This window comes from Canis lupus, chromosome 15 (assembly GCF_011100685.1).
Source record: "Canis lupus familiaris isolate Mischka breed German Shepherd chromosome 15, alternate assembly UU_Cfam_GSD_1.0, whole genome shotgun sequence".
In the NCBI taxonomy this organism is placed as follows: Eukaryota; Metazoa; Chordata; class Mammalia; order Carnivora; family Canidae; genus Canis; species Canis lupus.
In genome coordinates this window covers 576,670-594,151 of record NC_049236.1, presented here as the reverse complement: position 1 = coordinate 594,151, position 17,482 = coordinate 576,670, and the positions used below count along the sequence as shown (strand labels likewise).

Below are 17,482 nucleotides of genomic sequence, written 5' to 3'. Positions count from 1 at the left end.
GGGGAAAGGCTTTGCATTGGTAATAGAAAAACACATTATGGGATTGGTTTTTTTTTTTAAGATTTTATTTATTTATTCATGAGGGACACAGAGAGAGAGAGAGAGAGATGCAGAGACAGAGGCAGAAGAAGAAGCCGGCTCCATGGGCTCCATTGAGTCCCAATGCGGGACTCAATATGGGATTGGTTTTTGAACAGCCTTGAATCCACCCAAGCAAGCTTTGACCACAGTTAGAAACAAAGCGACAGTTTTATTTCTGGCCTTCTCAGTATTTTTACTTATATCAATTTATAAGCAACAGCATACGTGGGGGATTTATATTTCACTCATTCACAGTTTCAAACATACTTTCTCGAATTGCCGAATCTTAAAAACCAATTCCCATCGTTCACACTGGCTGCACCAGCAGGAAAGAGAACGGATATTTGTGGAAGCAGAAGCTTTAACTCATTTAATCCTTACAACAATTCTACCCTTTTTTTATGGGGGATTTTATGGGGGAGCAAAATCGTGCTCCAAACGGGCAGTAGAACTGGGATTATAAATCTAGTTTAGCTAGCTCTGAAGACAGTAATCTTTGCTCTTTGCACTGAAATACCATGCATATAGGAGAATATGCTATTAGACTTCTGGCTACACCTTAGAAGCCTTATAGTGCCGGTGTGATGCGTGGCAATGAGGTTTATGGACGTAGGACCAGGAAAAGTCCCTGTGCAGGAGTGTTTGGGAGACCCAGAGGCAGCTCCTCGGACAGGGGACGTTGGGCTTCTCCGACAAGCAGCTTGGGTTAGCTGATTTTTTTTTTGGGGGGGGGGAGGGTTAGCTGATCCTTAATCTCCCTTCTAGGTCTGCAATCCTTTGACTTTGCATTCTAAACCTCGAGCAAAGCGCGGGACTCCAGGCTTCCCGGGACGTCTGTCTACCGGACCGTCAAGCGTCACCAGCTCCAAGTGGAGAAGAAACAGTTCATGAGCCCTTGGAGGTCACGCAGCTTAGCTCTGCGGATTCTGCTACTTCCCAGAACCGCGGGCCCCGCACGTCGGGCTTCCAACGCGTAGAAGGAGACCCAAATCCCCGGACGGGAACTCAGCCTCCGCCGCTCGGTTCTAAACTTCGCAAATTCCTTCCCCGAGTCTACGCTCTGCCTCAGGACTACAACTCCCAGCAGGCCTTGCCCGAGACCAAAGCTTATTGGCGGTCCCGCCTGGGTTTCTCGCGCGGTGGCAGCCGGTACAGCCAATGGGAGGGAAGGATCCTCCTCGGGACCCAATCCCGGAGGGGCAGGGCGGGCCTTCGCCGGGTTCCGGCTCCGGCTCCTCCCCCGGCCCACCGAGGCGGCGCTGTCCCTGACCGAGCGGCGGGAGCGAGGTGGGTCCGGGTTGGGGCCGCGGTCGCGGGGAGCGGGGGAGGCGGACACGGCTTCGCGGGGAACTCTGAGCACCGTCCCCTCCCTCCTCCCGGGGAGTCAGAGGCTGTGGCTTTGCTCCCTGGGCCGGGCGGGGGCAGGTGGGCTCGGCGGTCCGGTCGCCCCGACCCCCGCCCCCGCCGCGCGGCCCGGCGCCTGCCGCAGCCCCTTCCGCAGGCCCCGCCGCCCTGCCCCGGCCTGGGGCGCCGGCCCCGCCCCGCTCTTCGCCGCCCACCCCTCGGGCGGGGCCCTGACCCTCTGACCGCAGCCTGCGCCTGCCCCGCCCGCCCCTCGGGCGCTCTGACCCCTGCGCGGCTCCCCCACACCGCACCAAGCTGCCCTCCGCAGGGCCCCGTCCGCTGCCCCGTGCTTGACCCTAAACACGCTTCACCCACTTTCCCGCGCGGCCCCTTCTCCGTAACCCAGGCCCTTGCCCCCCCCACACCTGTGAGCATCAGCCCGCGCGGCCCCTTCTCCGTAACCCAGGCCCTTGCCCCCCGCACCTGTGAGCATCAGCCCGCGTGGCCCCTTCTCCGTAACCCAGGCCCTTGCCCCCCCGCACCTGTGAGCATCAGCCCACATGGTAACCCAGGCCCTTGCCCCCCGCACCTGTGAGCATCAGCCCGCGCGGCCCCTTCTCCGTAACCCAGGCCCTTGCCCCCCACACCTGTGAGCATCAGCCCACATGGTAACCCAGGCCCTTGCCCCCCCGCACCTGTGAGCATCAGCCCGCGTGGCCCCTTCTCCGTAACCCAGGCCCTTGCCCCCCGAACCTGTAACCATCAGGTCGGTCTTGGCTCTTACTTCTTAGCCCTGGCCCCTTCTCCACTTCCCAATCCCTTCCACCCTCGATCCTCCCTGTACCCTGGAACCTAGAGCCTCCGGGACGACAAGCCCCATGGGGCCTTCTCTCCCCAAAGCTTTGAAATGTGGCATGAAAGTGCATCTGTACTTTACCTGCCACTGTGCTCTCAGTAGATAGGGGGCTCCCCATCCCTGCGAGCCCCAGTCTTGCTCACTCGTCCTGCAAGTCCCAGCTCAGATACCAAAGATACCACCTTTGCCATGTAGCTGCTCATCCCTGATCTCTTGAGGGAGGCAGCTGTCCTCTGAACTCCCTTGGCACTGTTCTTACTCCTTCCTCCTTCCCTTTTCTCCCCGCCTGGGGCTCCCCACTCCCTCTCCCCCTCCCCCCCCCCTTCCTGTCTCCCTCCCTCCTCTCTCCATCACTGGTGTCTTGCTTAAAGGCGCTGGCTTTGGCATGAGGGGCGCAGGTCCTAGTTCTGACACTCATGTGCTATGTGCCCTGGGGCAAGTCACAATTTCTCTGAGCCTCAGTCTCCTCATCTCCAAAATAAGTCATGAAAATGAAATGATCTGATGTGCATACAGTGTTCAGTCCCAGGCCTAGCACCTAGTATGAGCTTCAAAAATATTTATTGTTATTATTATTGGTTCCTGTATAACGTGCCAGGTAATGAGGGAAGCATTGATGAGTGGGTACAAAGATGACTAAGGCACAGTTCCTGACACCCTCCCTCCCCCGCCCCCAGCATTTTCTACACTGTATGCCAGTTCCTGGAGTTTGTGTCCTGTTTCCCCGCACTGGGCCATAAACTGCGGGTAGTAACCATAATCCTAAATCTTCTTGCTCTTATTTTGATCCAGCATGCGGACCTGAGTAGAGCCAGAGCTTGGTATAGATTGTAGGTTCTTAGAATAGCAGGATTCGGAGTGGGTGGGGACCCTATAGCCCCCTGCAGAGAGGGGGCTGGGGCCCAAATTCAGATCATATCCGGGCCTCATGCTGGGGAGAGGTGGCCAAAATGACCCAGTCTCTCCCCTCAAATTGCTTATAAACTGCTAGTGGAAACAGATATGTTATTTTTTAAATATTTTATTTATTTATTCATGAGAGACACAGGCAGAGGGAGAAGCCGGCTCCATGCAGGGAGCCCGATGTGGGACTCGATCCCAGGACTCCAGGATCAGGCTCCGGGCTGAAGGCAGGTGCCAAACCGCTGAGCCACCCAGGGATCCCCTGGAAACAGATATGTTAAAAGTTGATTGCAAATCACTGTTAAGGGCAAGTCCAAGATTCTGCGGGGTCATAAAGGTGGAAGTGGGTAGATGATTCCTGAGAAACAGTGGGTGAGACAGACACAAGGAAGAATGAAGTGGGTGCTAGAGACAGGCCTGGCCTTCACTTGTTCAACAAATATTTAGTGAAGATCTACAATATGTGACCATCATTGCTTGAGGAATTTGGGTTACATTAGAAAACAAAGATCCTGTCCCTCGTGGGACTTATGTTTTAGGAGGAGGAGGCAGGTTCTCCTTATTTAGGTTCTTCAAGAAACACTCAATAACAGGGTTGGGTAGGCTACAGTTCACCTCCCTTTGTCTCAAAGTTTTATTGGAACACAGCCACACTCATTCCTTTATTCCTATGTTACCTGCGGCTGCTTCTGAGACGACAACAGAGCTGACTAGTTTCAGCAGAGATCCTAGGGTCTCAAATATTTACTAAATATTTACTATCTGGCCCTTTCTGGAAAAATTTGCTGGCCTCCACTGAGAGATTTGAGGCTCTGTCTGTATTTCACATTTGAGATTATATAGAGTCTTACACCATTTTTTAATTTTAAAAGTTTTTTCTTTCCTAACAAGATCACGTAAAGGCTCTTCTTCATTCTTGTAATCTCTGCAGGGCGAGGACAGAGTGGCCTCCACAGTGGTCACAGCAGCTGTCGTTTGCTGAATTACTCGTACCTGCCACAACACACTGTAGGCATTTCCTACGCACACAGAGCCCTGCAGCGTAGGCGGGTATCACGGTGTGAGCAACGGGAGTTGGGGCTCGGAGGGCGTGAATAGCTTGCACGGTTCTGTCGTGCGTGTCACCATCGGGATCCAGCCCTGAATGTAGCCAGTGCTCCTTCCATTACTGCTGTTGCGTGTTCCAGAAATACTTGCTGACTTGAAGGAAGTCTGTTGGTTTCTACCATCAGCTGTCACAGTCTGTGCCTCCACCCCTCATCCCTTGGTCCTGTCACCCCAGCGGATCTGCACCGGCCCTCTGTGCCTTCCGAGGTGCCATCATTGCTCTAGGGCCCAGAGGAAACACCACACTCAGCGGCAGCACTTCGTCCCCTCTCCCTGTCCTGGGCTGTAGGAACTCAGCTGGCATCTGTTGATGTTTACCTAGGTTGGGACTGTGTATGTGTAGCTGTGTGTGTGGGAGAACGTGGTTTGTCTGTGTGTCTTTGTACGTGGCGTGTGTGTGTGTGTGATTTTGTGTGGGTGTGTAGCTGTGGCCGTGTTTGGGAGGGCTGTGTCTCTATATGTGGTGAGTGTGGCTGTCTGTGGCTATAAGCGTGTGCGAGTGTGTGCTGTGTGTGCCTGTGTAGGTGTGACTGTATGCAAGGCATTCTCTCCAGGTGCTCCAGTTCATTGAGGCTATTTCTGATGGATGGTTCCGTGGGGAAGGTGTACACGCCTTCAGCCAGAACAGATTCCCTGTGGCCTAGCCTGACCCCAGGAATAAAGGTGTTGGCCATTTGTGTTCCTTTTCAGGGTTCAGAAATGGGCAGTGAGAAGGAGCAGGATCCAGAACAGCACCTGCCTGACGAAGGGGAATGGGGTAAGCCCTGGAGAGTGGATGACTCTGAGGGTTTTCGGATCCCAGATGGGGAGAAAGAGCGTGGGCAAGAGAGCCTGTCGGAGGGTCTGCAAGAGATCCATCCAAAAAAGCCCTGGCGGAAAGTCACTGTCCCCGCTGGAGAGCCTGGGGGCCCCAGGGCTCACCCGAGGCCCGAGACCGACGAGAAGCCCTTTATATGTGCCCAGTGTGGCAAGACCTTCAATAATACCTCCAACCTGAGAACACACCAGCGGATCCACACCGGCGAGAAACCTTACAAGTGTTCTGAATGTGGCAAGAGCTTCTCGAGAAGCTCCAACCGCATCCGGCACGAGCGGATCCACCTGGAAGAGAAGCACTACAAATGTCCCAAGTGTCAGGAGAGCTTTCGGCGACGCTCGGACCTCACCACCCACCAGCAAGACCACCTGGGCAAGCGGCCGTACCGCTGTGACATCTGTGGCAAGAGCTTCAGCCAGAGCGCCACGCTGGCGGTGCACCATCGGACCCACCTGGAGCCAGCGCCCTACATCTGCTGTGAGTGCGGGAAGAGCTTCAGCAACAGCTCCAGCTTCGGCGTGCACCACCGCACGCACACAGGCGAGAGGCCCTATGAGTGCGCCGAGTGTGGGCGGACCTTCAGCGACATCTCCAACTTTGGAGCGCACCAGAGGACCCACAGAGGGGAGAAGCCCTACTGGTGCACTCTGTGTGGGAAACATTTCTCCCGGAGCTCAAACCTCATCCGCCACCAGAAAACGCACCTGGGAGAGCAGGCCGGGAAAGACTCCAGCTGAAGGACAATGAGGGAGAGGAGAGGGAGAGAGCCCAGCCTAGTGTCGGAAGATCTGTAGGATCTGCTGCTGCCCCCCTTGACCTCTAGCTCCTCATCTCACTTTGGAGAATGGATTCCTGTTGCCTCTGAAGCCAGGATCTCCAGGAAGTCTTGAGAAGGGACTCTCGAGTAAAGATCCTTGCCTCTTTCCAGGCCAGTGTCTTGTCTTGGAAAGTTTGGAGGATCCAGTCGTGGCTTCATCTCCTCGGGATGAAAGAGAAGTAGGGTAGGCTTAGCACATGTTCCTATCGTTAGGGCAACCCTCCCCTGGCCTTTGAGGAAGCACCTGTGGGGTGGGCATCACAGTCTGAAGATCCTCCAGATCGAATATGAACCGCTTAGGGAGTATCGCGGTGGCTGTTGGCTCCCATCTGCTGGGCCCCACCTGCGCTGGGAGGAGCAGCCTTCCCAATGCAAGGGGCCTCCTGGGCCTGGAGAAGAGGTCTGGTCCTGCCTTAGGAATGAAAGGGAAGCCCTCAGGGAGCCATGATCCAGGGACCTTCACAGTCTGCCATGTTTGTGACTTACACCCCCTGCAACCTGCATCTGTTCCAGAGTGATTAGCAGTAAAACCCTTCAATGAAAAGGACCTGTGTACTTATTTGGGGCATCAGGGAAGTGGGTGCTGGGGAGCTGGTGGCACTGCAGCCTCTGGAAGGGGGCTGGATCCCAGGGTGACTGCTCTGGAAAGCGGAGGACAGCAGGCTGTGGCTCTGGGGCCTTTGAGGAGGTCACAGTAACTGAGCATCCACCTCTGCTGTAGATTGTACAGCACACATTTGTGTCCATGAGCTGACACAGCAGCTGTCACGGGAGTAAGACGAGGACACAAGGGAGGAGAAGTGGAGTCCCGCAGCAGGGGTGTGGGGCAGCCAGAGTTCACACTTGGGCCTCCCTTGATTCTGAGCTGATGCTCTTTCCATTGCTTGCACTTAGTGGCTTCAGAAGGAGGGGCCACGTGTGGCTGGCCTGGGACCATGCGAATCCCTGGAAGTGGGAGCTAGGGTGGCCTCTTGATGCAGCCCTGGACCGTTTGCTCTGTGGGAAGTCACTGCCACGTATTAGAACCGTTTCTCCTTTAGATTCTTGATTGATGCTTACTTATGCTTAGGAAAAATGACAGTGTCAGGGAGTAGGGGGTGAGGGCTGGGAACTCATAATGGGAGTCTTTGTCTTTAGTGGCAGTAGTTTAGTTCCCAGGCCTGGGAAGCCTGGCAGGGACCCTGCCAGCTTCCTGCCGTTCTGGTGTAGGCCTGGCTCCACGTGGCAGATATCAACTGTTTTCTCCATGGCAGTTTAATGTTCCCCCAGATTTCCTCCCAACAAATACAGAAGACCCCTCTCTACATCTCTTGCCAATCAGGTCCTGCTCTTCCAGAGTGGGGGGTCCTCTTCATTGGAGCTAATAGCTGGAATCTGATTCTGGCACCACCCATACATAACCTGACCTGTCACATGGGATCCTGCTACCCACCCAGGAAGGGATGTGCTAGGATCTTTATACTCATTATCTTGTTGAATTCTCATGTAACCCTGGGAAGTAAGAGTTACCCGCCCATGACAGCTGGAGAGACAGGCTGACAGAAAGTGATTTGCCCGAGATTACATGGCAAGTAAACGGCAAGGACTGAACCTATTTCTGCCTAAACCCAAAGCCTGTATTTTTTCCAACTATAAAATACTTCCCAGACGACTCCCCGACATTTGTAGGACACTATAGTTTACAAAGGATTTTTAAAAAGTTTTTATTTTAATCACCCAGCACTCATCACAAGTCCACTCCTTGATCCCCATCACCTGTTTCACCCATCTCCCTTCTGGTAACCATCAGTTTGTTGTCTATAGTTAAGAGTCTGTTTCTTGCTTTCTCTCTTGTCTCTCCCTTTTGCTCATTTGTTTTGTTTCTTAAATTCCACATATGAGTGAAATCATATAGTATTTGTTTTTCTCCAACTGACTTATTACACATAAGACTTTCTAGCTCTATCCATGTTGTTGCATGTGGCAAGATTTCATTCTTTTTATGGCTGAGTAATATTCCACTTAGAATATATACCATATCATCCATTCATCAATTGAAGGACACATGGCTGTTTCCATAATTTGGCTGTTGTAAATAAATAATGCTGCTATAAACATAGGGGTGCGTGTACCCCTTTGAATTAATGTTTTGTAGTCTACAAAGCACTTTTATTACATATACATTTTCCTGCTCCTTGAAAATCTGCATACAAGATATCTTAAACATACAGCCACCCAAACTTGTGTGTGTGAATTGGCATCCTCCCTAATAATTAAAGTTGCCCTCAAACACCACCAAGCATCAGTTCTCCTGGACCTCTTATCTCTGATCTCCCTAAGTGTCCTGTAAGGTAGTAGTATCCCCATTTTTGAGATAAGACAAATCTGAGAGGTTAAATGACCTGATCTAATGGCTAAGCTGGGATTCAAATCCGGTATGTGGGATTCCGAGACCAAGCTCTTCATTTTATCCACTACCAAGTTAGGTCTACTGGTCCCCTGCCTGGGGAGCTTGATATCATCTTTCCAGACCTAGAGCCTTAGCGACAATTGCTGTGGCTTTCTGGGAGTCTCTGTTGCCAGTAAGACCCAGAACCAATGTACTCAGCACTTGCTTTGATCTTGGGACATGACTTGCTGGCCAATCTTATTTGCCCCTTCTTGACTAAGTTCATAGGCTAGGGTTTGTTTTGGTCCAGACTTGAGTCCTGACTAGTCCACTTATTTATTACTCTCTGACTTCCTTTTTTGTTAACTTCCCTATTTGCTCTTTCATTCCCTGAGTGCAGGATATTGGCACATAAACCCAGAGTTACAGTGTAGGGTGATGGATATCATTATGGTTATACCTACGGAGCTCTAGGAGCCCAGGGAGGGCCTTAAACTGGCCTGTACTGGACATTGAGGTCCAAAATGGAATAAGACAGCCCTCCCTGCTGGGAACTCAGAGGAAGGGGAATTCCTCAGAACAAGGTGTTGGGAGAATGAGATGGGAATGGGTAACTCTTTGAAGGGAGAGAAGGTGAAATGATGATCAAGTCTGGTCTTGAGTGAGTAGGTGTTTACTAGGCAAAGAAGAGGAAGGTCATTTCAGATGGAAAGGAAAGCTTGGTGTTTTAAGGAATAGTGAAACGTTTGACATAATCAGTGTCCTAAAAAAAAAAAAAAAAAAAAAAAAAATCAGAGTGTCCTGTGTGAGGAGATGAAGCCAGTAAGGCAGTCAGGGACCAGGTTCTGAAGGGTGTTGGATGCCAGGATAAAGAATTTGGGACTGTAGGGACAGAATTTTCAAGCGGGGAAATGGCATGATCATTCAGGCTAGCGTGGAGGGTGAACTAAAGAGGGTTGGGGCCCTTTTGATCTACAGAGAGTTCTGTATGATTGCCTCAGAGCCTTACCAGTTCCACAGAATGGGAAAGCTCAGACCCTCCACACAATTTCTGTGATTCCTGAGATTCATGCTCTCATGGTCTCCTCTTGTCTGACGTTCCCACGGACTGTACAAGCCTCTGTTTTGTCCCTGTCAGCCCTGTCACAGAACTAAGCACCTTCATTGGCTTCCCCAAGAAATTTTGCCACTCCAAGCCTTCTGTAAGTTTAGAATCCCTTTGAGAGATTGGCAGTCTTGGGGAGGGGCTCCCATCATGGCGTGTCCCTAGCTTTCTCTCTTCCCTCCCATTGCTACCCTTATCCTCTCCCAGATGCTCTGGAAATTGCAGATTCTTTGACTCTATTATAAAGATTTTATTTATTTATTTGTTTATTTATTTATGAGAGAGAGAGCTTGAGCAGGGGAAGAAACAGAGGGGGAGGAGGGGGAAAAATCTCAAGCAGCCTTGGTGCTTTAAACTGACATGGAGCTTGATCTCAGGACCCTGAGATCATGACCTGAGCAGAAACCAAGAGGTAGATGCTTACTCTACTGAGCCACCCAGGCGCCCCATCTTTTGCTCTATTATAAAAAGCTTTCCCCAGGGATCCCTGGGTGGCGCAGCGGTTGGGCGCCTGCCTTTGGCCCAGGGCGCGATCCTGGAGACCCGGGATCGAATCCCACATCGGGCTCCTGGTGCATGGAGCCTGCTTCTCCCTCTGCCTGTGTCTCTGCCTCTCTTTCTCTCTGTGTGACTATCATAAATAAATAAAAACTTAAAAAAAATTAAAAAAAAATAAAAAGTTTTCCTCAGCCCTTGTTGCCAATTTGCATATACAAACACATCAAGGAGCTCAGCAGAACAAAGGCCTCACCATTTAACAACATACACCTACCCCATAAAGCAGTTGCAAAAATAAACCAATAAATACCCTTGGAGATTCACGAAGTTTGTAAGCATATTAAAGGTTCAAGAACTCTAATCTGAGCAAAAAGTGATTGTTTCCCCTTCCTTCTGAGACTCCACTAAGATAACTTAAAAGGAATCAAAACATAACAGCAAAGAGAATGGCAGGGAAGAAGGGTGGCAGGTGCAGAGACTTCAACAAAAAGTCATTTACTTCTAAAAGTAGATGACACACATTGATGACTCAGCAGAGTGTAGTAAGCCACAGCCCAGAATTCAGGCCATGGAAGTGAGAGCCTGTCTTCATGGCAAAACCACAGAAAGACTCCGAGTTCATGGTTGGCAGGTGACAGACAGGCATCATGGCAGGCATTGATGACAGACATGAAAAGCAGGTCTAAAAGCTATAGAGTTTGTAGAAGGTCTGTGCAGCTGCACCCATCACCTCCCTCTTGCCTCCAGAGTAGAGAGTAACTGACACTTCCCTCCAGACAAAAATGAACCACACACAGCTGGACCCCAGAAGGCTCATTCTATAGAAATCCAATAAATCTCTAGGAGAAATCTGGTGTGTTTAATATAGTACTAATATCCCAGAATAAAACTTTTGTCATTGTGACTTTTACAAACCCTCTCCCCACCTCATCCTTCAGCAATGACCCATCCACTCACACTACAGAAAAGCCTTCCAGAAGACCCTACCCATCTTTCCTATTCAAGAGGATGGCCTCTCGGGGAAATATACAGCAACAGGGGAAACACACAGCAACAGAGAGAATCAACTCAATTACTGGGATTAATCAACTTGCTCTCTGTTATGCCACAAACAAGCAATGAGGAGCACCAAAGTTAAGACAGCTAGAAGCATGAAAGGGAGAGACAAGGTAAATGGATTAAGTGACTCCAGACAATAGAAAGTTGTAATGGAGCAGCAGAATCTTTAAAAATTCCAATTATATCCTCTGGAAGATCTGGGAAGATACTACCTCCATAAAACAAGAAAGGTTGCTAGCGAAAAGAAACGATTGGAAAATAGGAAATAGCTTTTGGAAATTAAACATATGACAGCTCAAATCAGATAATTCAAGAGACCAGTTGGCAGAGAAATATCAAGAAAAGCCCCTACAATGTAGAGCAAAAATACAGGTAAGGAAAGAAGATATAAAGCACATAGAAGATCAACCCAAGAGCTTCTTATGATGAAGACTGCTGGTCATCCTCCAAAATCTGCTCATTTTGTTGGAGCACTGAACTAGCCAACATTTCCTAGCCTCCTTTGCAGTTAGGTATAGTCGCATAACTTAAGTTCTTGTCATTGGAAAATGAGCAGAAATGGTATATGACATTTCAGGGCCTAGACCTCAGGAAAGCAGGCATGTCTTCACCTCATTTTCTTCCTCCCTTTCACTAGTTGAAACCTGTGGGAACCCAGCTTTCATAGTTGCAGACTATCTAGTGCCCTAGTGACAATTTGCCAGATAAAACATAGGGCACCCAATTAAACTTGAATTTCAGGTAAATGACAAATAATTTTTAGTATAATTGTGTCCTAGATGTTGCATCCTAGTGGGTGGCAGGGCAATGGGATCAAAGGAAGTGGGTTCTTGAACTTAGCATGTAGCAGTGCTATCCCACTCACCTGCCTGAATGCTTCACAACTATTAATGAGAGAGAAACAGATTTTCTTGTATTCCAAACCATTGCTTTGTTGGGTCTCTTTTCTTTTCTTTTTCTTTTTTTTACAGCATCTTAACCTTTCACCCTAACTAATACTTAGAGGTGAGTTTCTTACCATAACAAGACTGGCACATCTTACTACAGATGGTATCTTACTAATGCCATTGGTCATCCTCCCTGCTCCCACATTTTAACATTTCCAAAATTGGAATATGTTCAATAATTGATGAGAGTTTAGATTCAATGAAATATTACATTATAAGAAAGAGACAAAGCAGTGATGTCACCAAGATGGTGGAGTAGGAAGTCCCAGCCTTCCCTGCCCAACAGAGACAGTGACAACAACAAAACATGGACCAAAATGCTTTTGTGAGAACTCCAGAAACTGACAGCTAGCACAGCTTAGCTCAGATAGTTCTTCCAGAGAGAGCAAGGGCGGTGGTAAGAAAGGCAGGGGGAAGAGTGGAACAAGTACCCAACGTTCTGGATTTTTAGAGGGCTGCCCAAGGAACTGGTTTCTGTCTTACCTGATTTGGGGTACTGATGGGGAACCAAAATACTTTGGGTGCCATTGAGTGTAAAGTACTTTGGATATCATTGAGCACAACATAAACTTCTGGATGTCACTGAGTGGGGTGACTTTGTGCTGGAACACCAGAGAACCTGCAGTACCACAGATAGACACCAGAGGGAGGAAGAGATATATGAGCTCCTGAAAAAAACAAAACAAAAAAAAACTAGCCAACTTCTCTAATTGGGAAATTAGAGCATAATAAGTTCAGAGAAATTGCATCCACCCAAAAGGTTTTCAGAAGTCCCAGAATCTCTAGCCAGGCTGATTATTAAAGGATTTTCCCTGCCTGAAGCCAGTCTGTAAAAAAATCAGGAAAATAATACATGAACAAAATGAGAATATCAAGAAAGAGATACTATAAAAAAGAACCAAACAGGGACACCTAGGTGGCTCAGTCAGTTAAGCGTCTGACTCTCGTTTTCGGCTCTGATCTTGATCTCAGGGTTGTGAGATCTAGCCCTGTATTGGGCTTTGTGCTGAACATGGAGTCTGCTTGGGATTTTTTCTCTCTCTCTGCTCCTCTTCGCACCCGACCCTCCTGCTTCTGCTTGCTCACTCTCTCACAAATAAATTGATTTAAAAAAAAAAAAAAAGAAGAAGAACCAGGGCAGCCCGGGTAGCTCAGCAGTTTAGTGCTGCCTTCAGCCCAGGGCCTGATCCTGGAGACCAGGGATCAAGTCCCACCTCAGGCTCCCTGTATGGAGCCTGGTTCTCCCTCTGTCTGTGTCTTTGCCCCTCCCCCCCGTGTCTCTCATGAATAAATAAATAAAATCTTTTAAAAAAATAAACAATAAAGAAAGAACCAAGTGGAAATTCCAGAGCTGAAGAATACAATAGCTGAGCTGAAAACTTCATTAGAGTGGTTCGACAACATACTTGATCAAACAAGAAAGAATCAGTGAACTCAAAGACCGGTTATTTGAGATTGTTGAGTCAAAGGAACAAAAACAGAAAAGAATGAAGAAAAGTGAAGAAAGCCTAAGGGATTTATAGGATATCATAAAGCCACCTAATGTATGCATTATCAAAGTTCCACAAGGAGAAAAGAGAGAGAAGGGGCAGAGTGCTTAATTAAAGAAATAATGATCAAGGACATACAATTTCAAGACACTCAATAGACTCTAAGTATGATGAATCCAAAGAGGGTCACAGCAGGACAAATTATAATCAAACTGTCAAAAATCAAAGACAGAGAGTCTTGAAAAGCAGCAAGAGAAGGGAAAAGACTTGAAAAGACTACAGACAAGGGAACTCCCATAAGATCATCACTGTATCCTTAGGCCAGAAGTGAGCAAGATAATATATTCAAGGTGCTGAGAGGAAAACCTGCCAGCCAAGAATATCATATCTAGAAAAACCATCCTTCAAAAATGAAGGAAAAATAAACACTTTCCAGATAAACAAAAGTTGAAAGATTTATCCACTAGACCTGCCCTCCAAAAAATGCTAAAGGGAGTTCACAAGTTGAAACAAAAGAATGCTAGACAAAAAAAAAAAAAAAAAAGAATGCTAGACAGAAAAATGAAAGCATATAAAAATATACAGATTGTTAGTAAATGTAAAAAAAGACAAATAGAGAATACTTTAATACTGTAATGGTATTGCAAAAAACACTTAAAAATATTTTAATAATTTATTTGAGAAAGACAGCACAAGCAGGGGGTAGTGAGAGAACAGGCTCCCCACTGAGCAGGGACCCTGACACAGGGCTCAGTCCCGGGACCCTGGGATCATGACCTGAGCCAAAGGTAGACACTCAACTGACTGAGTCACCCAGCGGCCTGCAAAAAACACTTTTAATTCTGGTATAGAATTTTAAAAGAAAAAAGCATAAAAACAACTGACTATAAAACTATTTTAATTGATACAATAAATTATATAAAGATGTAATTTGTGACATCAATAACAAAGTTGGAGGTGGAAAGATGCAAAAGAGTTGGGTTTTGCATATGGTTAAAGTTGTTATCAGCTTAAAATAGATTATTACAACTCTAAGATGTTTTGTGTAAGCCCTATGGTAACCACACGCACACACAAATACCTATAGAAGATAGAGATCCTGGGTGGGTCAGTTGGTTAAGCATCTGCCTTCAGCTCAGATCATGATGTCCTACTCCTGGAATTGGGCTCCTAACTCAGAGGGGAGTCTGCTTCTCCCTCTCCCTCTGCCAGCTGCTCCCTTTGCTTGTGCTCTTGCTGTCTCTGTCTTTCTCTCAAATGAATAAATAAAAGGCTTTTTAAAAAATACCTATAGAAGATACAAAAAAATGAGAAAGGAATCAAAGCATGTGAATACAAAAAAAAAAAAAAAATCTACAACATACAAGGAAGGCAGAAAGAGGAAACCAGGGACAAAATATCTGCAAGATAGACAAAGCAATGAACAAACTGCCGGTTTTAAGTATTTCCCTTTGAGTTAATTAATTTAAATGTAAGTGGATAAGTTCCTCAATCAAAAGACAGAGTGGCTGAATGGATTAAAAAACAGTAACAACAACCAGAGCCAACTATATGCTGTCTACAGGAGATCCACTTTGCTTATAAAGATACACATAGGGTGAAAATGAAAAGAAGGAAAAAGATTCCATGCCACTAGTAACCAAAAGAGCATAGAAATGGCCATATTTATATCAGATAAAACCGACTTTAAGTTAAAAACTGTCAAAAGAGAAAAAGACAGACATTATATAATGATAAAAGGCCCAGTTCACCAGAGAGAATATAAACATTACAAATATACACTGACTGAACATTACCGCATCCAAATATATGAAACAAACATTGTCAGAACTGAAGAGAAAAATAGACCATAACACAATTATAGTAGGATATTTCGATACCCCACTTTTAATAATGGATAGAACAACCAGATAGCAGATCAATAAGGAAACAAAGGGTCTGAACAACACAATAAGGCAAGTGGACCTAACGTGTATATACAGAACATTCCACCCAACATCAGCAGATTACACGTTATTCTCAAGTGTACATGGAATATTCCCCAGAGTAGGTCACATGTTAGGCCACAAAAGAAGTCTTACCAAATTTAAGAAGATGGAAATCATACCAAATATCTTTTCTGACTACACTTGAGTGAAACTAGAAATCAGTAACAGAAGGAAAACTGGAAAGTTTACAAGTATGTGGAAATTAAACAACACAGTCATGAACAACCAAAAGGTCAGAGAAGACAAGGGAAATCAGAAACTATCTTGAGACAAATGAAAAGGAAAATACAACATACCAAAATTCGTGGGATGCTGAAAAATAGTATTAAGAGGGAAATTGATAGCAAAACATGACCACACTGAGAAAGAAAGAAAAAAAGCAAGCTCTCAAGCCAATGACTTGACTTTATGCTTCAAGAAACTAGAAAAAGAAGAACAAACTAAACCCAAAGTTAACAGAAGGAAGGAAATCATAAAAAGAAAGGCAGAAGAGATGCCTGAGTGCCTCAGCAGCTAAGTGTCTGCCATCAGCCCAGGGTGAGATCCCAGGACCCCAGAATTACAACCCGAGCTGAAGGCAGATTCTTAACCCACCCAGGTGCCCCCAAATATTTCCCAATTTTTTACAGTGTTTTTTTTTTCAATTGAGAACTCATAGTCTTTGAAAGATACTGTTAATAAGATAACTTATTGTTAATGAAAAGATGAGCCGAGGATGGGCTGGAATATGATTATAAAGAGTAGCACAAGGAGACCTTTGTGGTGAAAGAATAGTTCCGTGTCTTGATTGTGGTGGTGGTTACACAAATATGCACATGTGATAACGTAACACAGGTCTGCACATGTACATCATACTAATGTCATATCCTGGGCTTGACAGTGTATACTAATTATGTAAGATATAACCGAGATAATAGAATATATATGTACTAGTCTCTGCCCCCAGTTCCTGGCATCTAACTCCTGAAACTCGTGTAATTCCCTAAGTGATAAGAGCACTAGGAACATCTTTTGTTCTAATATTTGTTCTTTGACCCTGGTTTCTGAGGAACAGAGTTCCTAGGTCTCTGGGGATTTCTTTTGTTCTCTTAACGGCCCTTGGATGGGGGCTGGTCACCAGAAAGACCAAGCCATGACTAGAAGAAGCTTGGAATTTTCAGCCTTCCCCTACATTTTCTAGAGAAGGGAGAGGGGCTAGAAATGGACTTAATAATTGAGCATGCCTTTGTGAGGAAGCCCAATAGTATGGGGTTCAGGGAGCATGCAGGTTGGTGAACATATCCATATACCAGGGGAGTGATGTACTCTAACTCCACAAAGATAGAAGATCCTGTGCTCAGGAGTCTCCCAGCCCTTGCTCTATATATCTTTTCTTGGTGTTCATCTGTATCCTTTATCATATCCTTTAATAAGCCAGTAAACATTAAATGTTTCCCTGAGTTCTGTTCTGGTAAATAATTGAATCTGAGAGAGAAGAGGTGATGGAAAGTTCTGATTTACAGCCAAGTTGGACAAAAGTTGTGGGAAAATCTGGGGACCTATTACTTGCAATTAGCATCTAAAATAGGGGGCAGTCTTGCGGGAATGAGTCCCTAACCTATGGGATCTGGTGCTATCCCCAGGTAGATAGTGTCAGAATTGGGGTAAATTGTAGGTCACATAGCTGGTGTCATGGAGGATTGCTTGTTGTGGGGAAAGCCCTTCACGTATCCAGTGTCAGAAGCATTGTGGGTATAGTAGTGGTGTGAGATTAACAAGGGAACACAGGTTTCCAACTCAGTAACCATCGAGGGAAACTGGGTGAAGGAGACGTATGGCCTCTCTGCACTATTTTGAAAATACCTGTGAATCTACAATTATTTCAAAACAAAAAACTAAAAAGACAAACAGAAACTTCTAAAATAAATGGTGTTTGGATAAGCCCCAGACCTATTAGAGAGAAAATAAAATTGGATCTCTATCTCACAATATACATAAAGTCAATTCCTAGAGTTTTAAAGACATTGATACTAACAAAATTATTAAAGAAAATAACAGAGAGGACTGTCTTTGTGACTGCAAGATAGGAAAATATTTCTTAATCTGGTCAAGGAAGAAAAGGA

The 17,482-nt window shown here is 46.6% G+C and overlaps 1 protein-coding gene across 2 annotated transcripts; it reads left to right on the top strand.

Annotated features, from left to right (window-relative positions):
* The first annotated feature begins 1,264 nt into the window (after positions 1-1,264).
* Positions 1,265-6,469, top strand: ZNF691 (zinc finger protein 691). Of its 2 annotated transcripts, none has more exons than XM_038557646.1 (2): positions 1,265-1,368; positions 4,982-6,469. In XM_038557646.1, the coding sequence occupies exon 2, from the start codon at positions 4,991-4,993 to the stop codon at positions 5,843-5,845; it is 855 nt and encodes a 284-aa protein (XP_038413574.1). In that variant the 5' UTR covers positions 1,265-1,368; positions 4,982-4,990; the 3' UTR covers positions 5,846-6,469. The 2 variants fall into 2 exon arrangements, with proteins under 2 accessions (XP_038413574.1, XP_038413575.1); XM_038557647.1 differs by lacking the exon at positions 1,265-1,368 and adding an exon at positions 4,096-4,613.
* The last annotated feature ends 11,013 nt before the right edge of the window (positions 6,470-17,482 follow it).